The sequence below is a fragment of the Aulonocara sp. 'chitande type north' Nkhata Bay genome, linkage group LG1 (genome assembly GCF_057382095.1).
Source record: "Aulonocara sp. 'chitande type north' Nkhata Bay isolate Kocher_YH1m ecotype deep benthic linkage group LG1, A_spYH_male_GT1.1, whole genome shotgun sequence".
Classification (NCBI taxonomy): domain Eukaryota; kingdom Metazoa; phylum Chordata; class Actinopteri; order Cichliformes; family Cichlidae; genus Aulonocara; species Aulonocara sp. 'chitande type north' Nkhata Bay.
Window position 1 is genome coordinate 18,438,086 of NC_141344.1, and position 12,488 is coordinate 18,450,573.

Sequence of the window (12,488 nt, forward strand, 5' to 3'; positions counted from 1 at the left end):
AGGACCGTCCGGCCTTCAGTTAGCCATTCCGGGTGTCTCTCGTTAACTAGCAGCTGGTTCATTTGTGCTGCCAGACGCTCGTGGAGTGCAGTCAGCTTCTTCAGCCAGTAGGCGTGAACCATGTCGGGCCCTGGTGCTGTCCAACTCTTCATACTGGAGACCCTTTCTTGGATATCTGCCACTGTGATGGTTACTGGACCCTGTTCAGGGAGGTCGCTGTGGTCTGCCCTCAGATCCTCTAGCCACTGAGCATTGCCGTTATGGGTTGCATCCTTCTCCCATATGCTCTTCCAGTATTGCTCCGTCTCCAGCCTTGGTGGTGCTGTTCTCTTATTGTTCCCTTGCCACTGAGAGTACACCTTTGCTGGTTCTGTGGAGAACAGCTGGTTTATTCTCCTGCCTTCTATCTCTCTGGTGTACCTCCTCAAGCGGCTGGCCAAGGCTGTGAGTCTTTGCTTGGCAGTTTCCAAGGCCTCAGGTATGGACAGCTTGCTGTATTTCTTAGGCACCTTATTTGTCGCACCTTTCTGCAACTCCGTTAGTTGGCTAACCTCCCTCCGTGCTACTTTGATCTTGCCCTCTAGCCTCCTTCTCCATGGAGGGTACTGCCCCTTGTGGCTGTTCAACTTGTAGCCAAGCATCTCACTGATCACTGCTGCCGTATTGTAGATCAGCTTGTTAGTGTCGGTAATCGTGGTTGTAGGTATTGCCCGTAGTGCTGCATTAACATCATCTAGCAGACCTTCTGAGGGTACTTCACGTAATCTTGGTAACCGGCTACGGGGGATCCAGGTTTCAAGCTTGGCCATGATCCTATTTTTCAGGTCAGTTCCTCTCGCACTCAACGATCCTTCTCCTATCGCACTTGGGGCTATGTACCCAATCTCGGGTGGGGGTGATGATATCTCCCCCCTGACCTGGCGTCCTGACTCCTCCTTGCCGTAGCATTTGTGTTGTACCTCGTCAATCTCTAGCTGTGAGAGCAGTCCCTTCTTTCGAATGTTGGAACACTGAGCTACTAGTTGTTTCGCCGTCATTGTGGATGTTGGGTATCGAAGAATCCATAGGTCCCTCATCCTATATATCATCATATATATATATATGTATGTGTATGTATATATATATATATATATATATATATATATATATATGTATATATATGTGTATGTGTATATGTATGTATGTATATATATATGTATATGTGTATGTATGTATATATATATGTATATGTATATGTGTATATGTATGTGTATATGTGTATATGTATGTGTATATGTGTATATATGTATATATATATGTATGTATGCACAAAAATATCTGTAAGGACTATTTATACACAGTGAAATTATGGTAAATGGACTGATTCTTATATAGTGCTTTTCTACTCTCCTGGAGTACTCAAAGCGCTGTATCCAACATGCCACATTCACCCAATCACACCCATTCTCCCAAGCACTGACTCTAAACTGAGTGCTTTTCTAACAACATTCACACATGCAGACTGGAGGAGCCAGGGATCGAACCCACCAACCTGCTCTACCTCCTGAGCTACAGCCACCTCAATAGTCGTGACAGGACTATTAATATTAGTGCTGTCAAGAGATTAAAAAAATATATAGAGATTAATTAATTATGATTTTTAATTAATTGATCTAATTAATCTCTTTTTTAATCTCACCTAAAAATAGCTGAGGAAAGCCCTCAACTTATTGTGGCAGACCAAAAGACTGATATAACAAAGAAAGTGACTTTATAAAGTCATTTATTGTTTAACAAACGTTAAACAGATGCAACCATTTACATACTGTTGTATTCTTTTGTAAAATAAGTGGAAAAATAAATACAAATAAAATCAAATAAATTAAGTGCTGCAAGTTAGCACATCAGAGTTGCTCTTTTCTGAGCAATACAGCACTGAAATTCCTCTGCTTCAGATAATGAAAAATAAAACTGACATTGCAGTGCTGCAAGTTAGCACATCAAAGTATTCTTCCATCACAAAAAAAAGTGCTGAACATCAAGCAATCTATTCTAGTAGGCTACAAATGACACAGCAGCTATGCTGACCACATGTGTCTCATTTCTTCTTCCTCAGCCAGTCGCTAAGACACACCAGCCTGGTAACATTTTCTGGAAGCAAGGCTGCCCTTTTCTTTTGCACTATGTGGCCTGCAAGGCTAAAGAGTCTCTCACAGGGTACAGAGGTAGCTGGGGAGGCCAGGTACTTTTGTGCTAGGACTGACAGCTTTTCATAGACTCCTGAGTGAGCATACCACCACTGCAGGGGACAGTCATCAATACTGATGCTGGGTTCTGCTCTGTAGCGCTGCAGCTCTCCAGACTCAATTCCATCTTCTGAGTCAGACCCCAGAAGGAGTTCGCTCCTCCTCTTCTTCTGAGCTGGTCCATCATCCTCTGTGGAGGGCTGGAGACTATCTGCTCTTCTGGGCTCTGCTGCCTGGAGCATATTCTCCAGAATGGTCCACACCTGAATGAATGAATGAATGAATGAATGAATGAATGAATGAATGATTGTGATTAAAACTAAGTGCTTTTTTATTTTATTTTATTTAATCTTGTAAAGAACTTTGTGTTCCATATAATAAATAAAAGTTTGATTTGATAATGAATTGGACTCATTAGTCCAGCTTAACCTTATTGTCCTACCTGTTCCCTCTTTTCTCTTGGAAGACATTTCAAATCCTTAAACCGTGGATCCAATGCTGTGGCCACCTCGAACCATATCTCGTTGCCATTAGCTCGTCGTGCTGCCAGATCCTTCTGGAAGGCATTCTTGAACTTCACCACGTAGGCAGGATCATCATCAGTAATGTCCATGACACGGTACAGATGGCGAAAAGCAGGCAGCACTACAGAGCAAGAGACGTAGGCCTCACCGCCCAGCAGCTCTGTCACATACCTGCAGAGGTGGAGAGGTTTGCTAAATAAACCTAGCTGGATTCATTTAAATCAAAGTGTAACTGATTTCCAATTTAATTGTCCTTAAAAGTTCCTTGTTATGTTCATTAATTTTGATTTTACACATGTAACAGTAGTTTATATAATTAAAATGGGAAGGTGTTTATTTGAACTTACTTGCATGGTTCAAGCAGGAGCTCCAGCCTCTGCAGTTTCGCCCACTCAGCTTCGGTTGGCAAGACCAACCTGTGGTTCTGTTGGTCCAACGTAGCCTGGACAGCCTCTCGGTTACATAGGAGGCGTGAGACCATTGCGAGAGTCGAGTTCCACCTGGTGGGTACATCCTGTATAAGTTGATCGCTCTTCTTTCCGAGTGCTACTTGTTGTTGGTGTAGCAATGGGAATTGCATTTACCTGTGTGTTCCACCCGGGGTCTTGAGAGTGTAACACCGGAAGGTGAGAACCGGAGACTCATGACTGTTTATTAAGAGTTTAATAAAAGTTTACCTCGGAGGAGGGAAAGTTCAACCGAGCATCTTGTGAAGTTTATAGAGAGAACAAGATGAAACATGGAGGCAGCGGGGTCTAGAGTGATCCACACCGCGCTTTGAAGACAACAGATTGAGCGGACGGTATCGACGCGTCCAGCTAGGCTAGTTAGCCTCGGAGGTGCTAACGGCTCAGGACAGCAAGTGAGACGCTGACGAGAAGAGCGCAGCGGCGTCTACGATGGATGGATTGAAGCCACCCGCACAGTGGAGTATGGATTCAGTGAACCTGTCTAAAGCGTGGAAAACATGGAAAGAAGAGTTTACACTCTACACGGAACTAGCTCTGCCGGATGCTGAGGAAAAGGCGAGAGTGAAGCTGTTTTACTATCTGATCGGGGAACGGGGCAGGGAGCTCTGTGGAACGCTGATCGGAGCTGAGGCAAGAGTAACAGTAAGTGAGCTGATGAGAAAAATCGATGAACACTGTAATCCCAAAGTTAATGAGACTGTCGAGAGATACAGATTTTTTGCACGCAATCAGGCTCCTGGAGAAAATATTGATAAATATGTTACGGACCTGAGAATGCTGGCGAGCACCTGCAACTTTGGACAATTAAAAGACTCACTGATCAGAGACAGGATCGTCTGTGGCACGAACAGCTCCGGTTGGAGGGAAAGGTTGCTCAGAGAAGAGAACCTCACATTAGACAGATGTCTAGATATTTGTAGAGCAATGGAGATTTCAAGAGAATACAACAAAACAATAGCGGGACAGGCTATAGAGGAACTGCATGCAGTAAAACAAAAAGAGAGAAAAAGACTGGATAAAGAGATATCATGCAGATTTTGTGGAAGAGCACATGAAAGACTCAAATCAAAATGCCCAGCATATGGAAAAAAATGCAAAAAATGTGGCAAAGAAAATCATTTTGCTATAGCATGCAGGAGTAAAAGCAGACAGAGTGAAAATGGAAAAAAGATCCACACAGTGACGGAGCAGGACTCTGATTCCTGTGAGGACATAATGACTGTCACAGCTATGACACAGACTGCAGTAGAAGTGAACCAGATCAAAGAATCAGACATGAAAAAACGAGAACAGCTGTTTGCAGGCATGATGATTGGCAACAGCCTGGTCAAGTTTCAAGTTGACTGTGGTGCAACCTGCAACGTTATTCCCATCAACTTGTTGAACCCGAACATCAAAATGGAGCACACAGACAAGGTTCTTGTGATGTACAATAAGTCAAAGCTGTGTCCATTAGGAAAGTGTAAGGTCAAGCTGACAAACCCAAGAAACAACAAAAAGTACAGAGTCGAGTTCCAAGTGGTAGAGGAGGATTGTAAAACACCTCTACTTGGGAGAACAGCTAGTGAAGCGATGAAGCTAATACAAGTTAATTATGATAACATCTGTGCTTTGAACAGCTCAGTGACAACAGCTCCATCAGAGAAAAACGCATGGTTGTTGGAAGAGATAAAGACTGAGTTTCAGGATGTGTTTACAGGAGATGGATGTTTGCAAGGTGAATATGAGCTGGAAATCGACACAACAGTGCAGCCCGTCAAACTGCCAAAACGCAGAGTCCCAGTGTCGATGATGAAACCACTGAAAGAGGAACTGATGAGCCTTGCAGACAGACAAATAATAGCACCAGTGGAAGGTAGTACTGATTGGATCAGTGGGATGGTGACAGTGCAGAAGCCAAATGGCAAACCCAGGATATGTATTGACCCAAGACCGCTTAACAAAGCTTTGAAGCGTAGTCACTTCCCGTTACCGACAATAGATGACATATTGCCAGATGTGTCAAAAGCGAAAGTTTTCACAGTTTGTGATGTGAAACATGGCTTTTGGCATGTGAAGCTTACAGAAGAGTCAAGCCATCTCACGACATTCGCAACACCATTTGGTCGCTTTCGTTGGCTGAGAATGCCGATGGGGATCAGCCCAGCGCCAGAGGTCTTTCAGCGCAAACTGATGCAAGCGTTAGAGAACCTGCCAGGCACATACATCATTGCTGATGACATCCTGATCACTGGAAAAGGAGAGACGACTGAGTTGGCAGAAATGGATCATGACAGAAACCTGAGACTTTTCCTGGAACGCTGCAGAGAGAGAAACATCAAATTAAATGTGGAAAAACTCAAGCTTAGAAGACAGGAAGTACCATACATCGGACATCTACTCACAGCAGAGGGGCTGAGCGCTGACCCAGAGAAGGTACGGGCCATCACAGAGATGCCAGCACCAACTGACATAAAAGGGGTGCAGAGACTAGTTAGAATGGTCAACTATTTATCAAAGTTTTACAAGCATCTGTCAGACGACTGTGAGCCTCTCAGACAACTGACGCACAGAGACAGCCTATGGGAGTGGACAGACGTGCAGGAAGATGCATTTAAAAGACTGAAAGGAAAACTAACACAAGTCCCAGTTTTGAAATATTACAGCCCTGAAGAAGAGCTGACGCTGCAGTGTGATGCCAGCGAGACAGGACTGGGAGCAGCTCTGACTCAACATGGAAAACCAGTGGCATTTGCAAGTCGTGCATTGACGCTCACTGAACGAGGTTATGCACAAATTGAAAAGGAATGCTTAGCTATTGTGTTTGGGATGGAGAAATTCCACCAATATACATATGGTCGTCTTGTGAGAGTGCAATCAGACCACAAGCCACTCGAGAACATTATTAAAAAGCCACTGTTACATGCACCTAAGAGACTGCAAAGGATGCTATTAAGGCTGCAAAAATATGATATAACCATAACATATGTTCCAGGCCGGGACATGCTACTTGCTGATACGCTGAGTAGGGCCTACCTGCAGGATAGCATCAAAAGCCAGACAGAGTTGGAGACAGAATGTGTCAACATGGTGGACTATGTACCTGTTTCAACAGAAAGCATGGACAGAATACGGGCAGGGACGAGAACCGACCACACACTACAAACGCTGATAAAAGCAATACAAAAGGGGTGGCCGGCCTGTAAGAAAGATGTACCTGTTGAAATAACCCAGTTCCAATCTTTGCAGGATGAACTGAGCATACAGGATGGATTGGTCTTCAAGGGAGAGAGAGTGGTGATTCCAGAAGCACTGCAGGCAGATATAACCCAGCGAATTCACTCAACACACATCGGCACAGAAGGGTGCCTCAGGAGAGCTAGAGACTGCGTCTACTGGCACGGTATGAACGACCACATCAAAAAGTACATCGCTACATGTGACATATGTCGGTCTGTGGATGCAAAACAACAGAAAGAGACACTAAAACCACACGAGCCGACCACCAGACCATGGACCAAAGTGGGGACAGATTTATTCAACTTTGAGGGTAGGGACTACCTAATAACTGTTGATTATTACTCCAACTTTTGGGAGATAGATTATCTACCTGATACCAAGTCGAGTACTGTGATTAGGAAACTAAAGGCTCATTTCGCACGTCAGGGAATCCCAAATATTGTTTTTTCTGACAACGGGCCCCAGTACAGCTCAACAGAGTTTGCCAACTTCAGCCGGAAATGGGAATTTCGACACCATACCTCATCACCTGGCTATCCGCAGAGCAACGGCAAAGCTGAGTCTGCCGTTAAAACTGCCAAACGACTCATGAAAAAGGCGAAATTGGCTGGACAGGATCCATATTTGGCCTTATTGGACCACAGAAACACCCCAACACAAGGTTTAACTACCAGCCCTGCACAGAGACTGTTAAGCAGGAGGACGAGGACACTTCTCCCAATAGGAGACAGATTGTTGCAACCCACAGTGACTGACAACAAGTTAGCACTGATGAAAAACAGAGAGAGACAAACAAAGTACTACAACAAGACAGCGAAGGACATGGACACATTAAACCCAGGGGACTTGGTGCGAGTCCAACCTTTTGAACCACACAACTTATGGACCAAGGCTAGAGTGTGTAACACTCTGGGAAACAGATCCTATGATGTGGAGTTGGACAACGGCAGAGTCCTCAGAAGGAATCGTCGCCATCTGAGGCGAGCTACGGAGGTCAAAAAAGACATGTCAGCACATCTCCAGCTTGAGGGACAGAACATTACTGTGCCAACACAGAGCAAAGAGAACACACAAAACAGCACTACCAGGTCAGGACGGGTAGTACAACAACCTGGATATTTGAAGGACTATGTATGCAATTAAGGGGTAATCTGTGAGTTATACGCTGTGATTTGTTTACTTGTCAGAGGAAAGACAAAAGGAAAAAAAAAAAAAAAAAAAATCTGTGACGACATTTGAGTTATATGTTGTGATTTGTTTACTGGTTAGAGAACAGAGCAGAACATCTGTGATAATATTTTGAGTTATGGCTTTGTGATCTGTTTACTTGTTTGGAAGGAAAAAAAAATAAAAATAAGGAAATGAGAAACAAAACAGAAAAAATGAATAAAAGTAATACTAAAGGAAAATAGAAAGAAAGCTAAAAAAGTAAGTGGAAGAAAGAATTTTTATTTTTGAAGAAAATTGTGTCTAACAAAGAAATGTCATGTCTAAGTTTTGTTCCAGTTGCAAATTGAGTTCTCAACTTATGAATAGTTCATTGTCTTTGTAAAAGAAAAGGGATGTAGCAATGGGAATTGCATTTACCTGTGTGTTCCACCCGGGGTCTTGAGAGTGTAACACCGGAAGGTGAGAACCGGAGACTCATGACTGTTTATTAAGAGTTTAATAAAAGTTTACCTCGGAGGAGGGAAAGTTCAACCGAGCATCTTGTGAAGTTTATAGAGAGAACAAGATGAAACAGTTGGTTAAGTTCTGTGGTACTCGCAGGGCTTTGTTTAAAATGACCAACAATCTTGCGGCACTTTGCCAGTACACCGACAAAACCACTGCTATCGAGACATACCGTGATGGTCCTCTGGAGAATGTGAGCATTGCAGGCGATGTGCTTATATGGAAGTGCTCTCATAGCAGCCAGCATGTTTGCTGCGCTGTCTGTGCCAATGGTGGATATCTTGTTTTCAATACCCCAGTCATTTGCTACCTTGAGGAACTGTTCGGCGCATTTATCAGCAAAGTGCCTGGTTTCTGTTCTCATGACGGTCAGTGCAAATGAGTTGAGGTTCCACTCACTATCAATAAAGTGTCCAGTCACCCCAAAATAGCTGTGGTTGCCAGCTGAGGTCCAGTGATCTCCGGTTATAGCAACACAGTTGGGAGAATCCTCCGCCAAAATCTCAAGTTTGTTTTTCTTTTCGCCGTCGTACATTTTGCTGATTTTGGTCGTTACTGTAGTCCTGCACGGCGGCTTGTATGACGGGTCATTGGACGCAATTTGCAACACCTCTGTCAATCCTTCGTCCTCTACTATATTTATCGGCCTACAGTTCATCGCTATCCACTTGGCAATAACATTAGTCAGCCTGTCGGTCGCAGACTTGCTCATACGAGGGGTATTCTCTAGTTTTGTTTGGCGAAAAGCTTTGCTCTGGCTTGCTATATTGCTAACGTCTTCACTGCTAACTGTTGCTGCACTCCCGGCTGGGTGCTTTGCGTTGAGGTGATAGGCCAAACTTGAGCTGCTTCGGTGGTAAGCAAACTCCTTACACTCTAGGCAGACCACTTTACCTTTGTCAATGGTGCCGTCGGGGCGTTTATGAAATACAAATTTCCCGTTCATTGGGCCAACAACTCTCAGATGCGCCTCCATATCCACACTGTAAGCTAATCACCACTTCTCACCTTGACCTCACGACATGACTCCACCCCCAACAAGTCAAGCACAAGGAGCCCAGCACATAAAAACGGATTTTATAACATAGCAACTCTCATACAAAATCAATGACGTCAAGAGATTAAAAATTAGATTAACGAGATTAAAAAACATAACGCGCTAAATAGCATTGTAATTAATTAATCGCAATTAACGCGATAATTTGACACCCCTAATTAATATAAAGAGAAAAAACCTGACAAGCCTATTTATATACACAAAAACAATTTGATATGACTATTTATATGCAGTGGACTAATTGGGAACAAGAAACAGGGGATAGCTGGCATAAAATACAGAACTAGTACAGACAGGTATACAAACCCTTTAGTCAAGTCAAGTCATCTTTATTTATATAGCACATTTAAAAGACATCAAGTGTCGGCCAAAGTGCTGAACAGAGGGATAATATAATAAAAGAATTAAAATAGAAATAAAACATTTAAAAAAAAGAATTGTAAGACATGTAAGAGTATATAGCATATAATGTACATGCAAATATGCACATACATATACAAAACTGTACACATTCACACACAAGCACACATATGTGAACATAACGTATATACACATACAACACCATCCAATAAGATAAGAGACCAAATAGACAGAATAAAAAAAGATATCAGAGAGATCCGAAAGCCTTGGAAAATAAGTAGGTCTTGAGATTCGATTTAAAGACTTCCAAGGATGAAGAGAATTTTATGAAGGGGGGAAGACTATTCCAGAGTCTCGGGGCGGCGATGGAGAAAGCCCTGTCCCCTCTAGATTTGAGCTGGGAGCGGGGAACTGATAAAACCATCTGACTGTAGGAGCGCAGAGATCGAGTGGGTAAGTGCAGGCTAAGAAGATCTGAAATGTAACCTGGAGCCAAACCATGGAGAGCTTTAAAAACAAATAGTAAAACCTTAAAATTGATTCTGTGTTTAATTGGTAGCCAATGTAGAGATGCGAGTACAGGAGTAATATTCTCTCTCTTTCTAGTACCCATCAGGAGCCTTGCGGCTGCATTTTGAACAAGTTGCAGGCGTGACAGGCTTGAGTGACAAATGCCTAAATAGAGAGAGTTACAATAGTCAAGACGTGACAATATGAAAGCATGGATAACAGTTTCCAGGTCTTTAGATGACAGGATATTTTTGACTTTAGAAAAGCTCCTGAGTTGGAAAAAACTGCCACGAACAACTGAATTTATTTGCTTGTCCAGCTTGAGAGTGGAATCAAAAATGAAACCAAGATTTTTTACATGGGGATGTACATTAGCTGATAATGGGCCCAAATTGTTTCTTATGAGACTAATAGAGTCCTGCTTACCGAAGATTATAATGTCGGTTTTGTCATGATTTAGTTTGAGAAGGTTCAGAGACATACAGCAATGTATGTCGCTAAGATACTCTGAGACTTTCTGCAGTGTACTATCAGCGCCTGGTTTTAGAGAGAGGTAGAACTGTGTGTCGTCTGCATAAGAGTGGTAAGAGATTAGTCAGATATGAGGAGTCAAGACATTAATTCAATTCAGTTTATTTTTTATATAGTGTCAAATCACAACAACAGTTACCTCAGGGCACAGAAATTAAGCAGAAGGAATAGACTTGAAAACACTGAATGAACTATATCCAAATAATACAGCAACCATAGACATTGGTAAATGGATTAGTACTTATTTAAGAGTTTTCTCCTCAATTTGAGCACTAAAAGTGCTGTCTTACTACATGTCTCCTTTTTTTGCTATGCCTAATCTCCAAAGATATCTAAGAGCCCCAATATTTCGAGATGGGATGAGTCGACTAGCATGGCCACTGTCATACTGGTGCCAAAGAAGGCCTTTTGTGTAAATATGATACATCAGCTGCTTTGACAAAACAGTATTTAATGCCTCAGGGATTAAAACAGGCCCAGAAAAGTCACAAAAGATTGTCTGGCTCTTTCATCCAGAGAACACTGAGCAGTAGTTTAGATATCCAGAGAGTCTGGACCAAAGTGGTGGACCAGCTGGGATAATAAAAAAAAACTACCACCCTCTTGGTGCCACTATAAAAATCTCGCTGGTAACAGAAAGTTTGAATAAAAGGCAGTGCAATAAAGTGACAGAGAGAAGCAGGAACCCTGATTTAAATTCACTGTGGCAAGTATGAAGCAGCTGAAATGATCAGGATGATGCAGAACAGCTTGTTCTGAGGCAGAGCAAGGGCATCAGCTATGACAGTGATGTGCATCCCACTACCATGATATACAACAATTGTGACTGAGAGGCAAAGTGCACTTCATAAGGGTACTATTTTATTTGTGCCGTCACAAACTCTTGGTCTGATGATACTATGGTGGTTTAGTCTGGCATCTTCACACTCTACAGATAACAGTAGGTATCAGGTATGGAGGCACTCACAGACTTCCTGGATCTAGTAATCAAGCTCATGGCGATTCAGTTTAGCCACATTCATGTGCTATTTCACATCTTCCTCTACCAAACCTCCCACAAGCCTCCTTCTTATCACTCAGGAACATCGATTGAAATGCATCCCTGGAATAAGATTTTACAAAGTCCTCTTCTCTTATGAGATGCCACTGAAATGGCAGCATCTACAACTGCATAATTACATGCTCTAACAAACAATAAATGCCAAATGTGCATATTGTTGGTAGGAATGAATATCATGGTGGGATTATTTGTGTGGAAGTGTGCATGTAGATTAAATTACGCTTTCTGGGTTTGACTGCCACACATTTGCTCCAGTGTTAATGTAGCTGAGCAGCAGCCAGAGTGGGTGGGTACGATTTGTGTAAATTAGAGTGACAGTGTGCCTCATCGCCGTAATCAGCCAGTTTTATCAGCCGAACAATGTGGACTGAGTAACCATAGTGAAATCATCAGAGATTGAAAAAGTTTGAGCTGCCAGAGGCTGAACAGCTACGCTGAAGACAGATAAAGCAGAATCCAATTTTCGCTCTTTTTGGCAGATTATGTTGTGACTTAACAGCGCGAGAGATAAACACTTTACAGTGACAAAAACTGCATCATCATTTTGTGCATGCTTTTTGTATAAGCAGCAAATATATACAGATTCACAGACAGTATCTGCCACTCTCCGCCTACACCGTGGCCTCCTGTGGAGATAGAAGCTAAACAGACTGCAACCCAAACATCAGCATGTGGCTTTCACAGATGAAAGCAGGACAACATCTTCTCCCCTTTCCACAGGGAACAATTAAGATGTGGACCTCCCAAGAGCACACTGGAAAACAACTCTACCATGTGGAATAGAGTCACCTGAGACAAGAAGGGACTATTTGCACTCATCGTGCAATAACAAGCCCTGGAGTGATGTGAACTAACAAC

At 42.8% G+C, this 12,488-nt stretch overlaps 1 protein-coding gene across 1 annotated transcript; it reads right to left on the minus strand.

Annotated features, from left to right (window-relative positions):
- Positions 1-1,745: 1,745 nt before the first annotated feature.
- LOC147338942 (E3 SUMO-protein ligase ZBED1-like) lies at positions 1,746-9,125 on the minus strand. Its single transcript, XM_086286521.1, has 4 exons — positions 8,188-9,125; positions 3,097-3,310; positions 2,668-2,920; positions 1,746-2,488 (listed from the first exon to the last, which is right to left on the minus strand). Exons 1-4 carry the CDS (start codon positions 9,086-9,088, stop codon positions 2,078-2,080), a joined length of 1,779 nt encoding a protein of 592 aa, XP_086142647.1. The 5' UTR covers positions 9,089-9,125; the 3' UTR covers positions 1,746-2,077.
- Positions 9,126-12,488: the final 3,363 nt, after the last annotated feature.

Excerpts from the sequence above, each read along its gene's own strand:
- LOC147338942 (XM_086286521.1), bottom strand. The coding sequence starts at position 9,088 with ATGGAGGCGCATCTGAGAGTTGTTGGCCCAATGAACGGGAAATTTGTA. Across the intron at positions 3,311-8,187 it reads TGCGAGTACCACAGAACTTA|ACCAACAACAAGTAGCACTC; the intron begins ACCAACTGTTTC and ends TCCCATTGCTAC. Across the intron at positions 2,489-2,667 it reads CAAGAGAAAAGAGGGAACAG|GTGTGGACCATTCTGGAGAA; the intron begins GTAGGACAATAA and ends TCATTCATTCAG.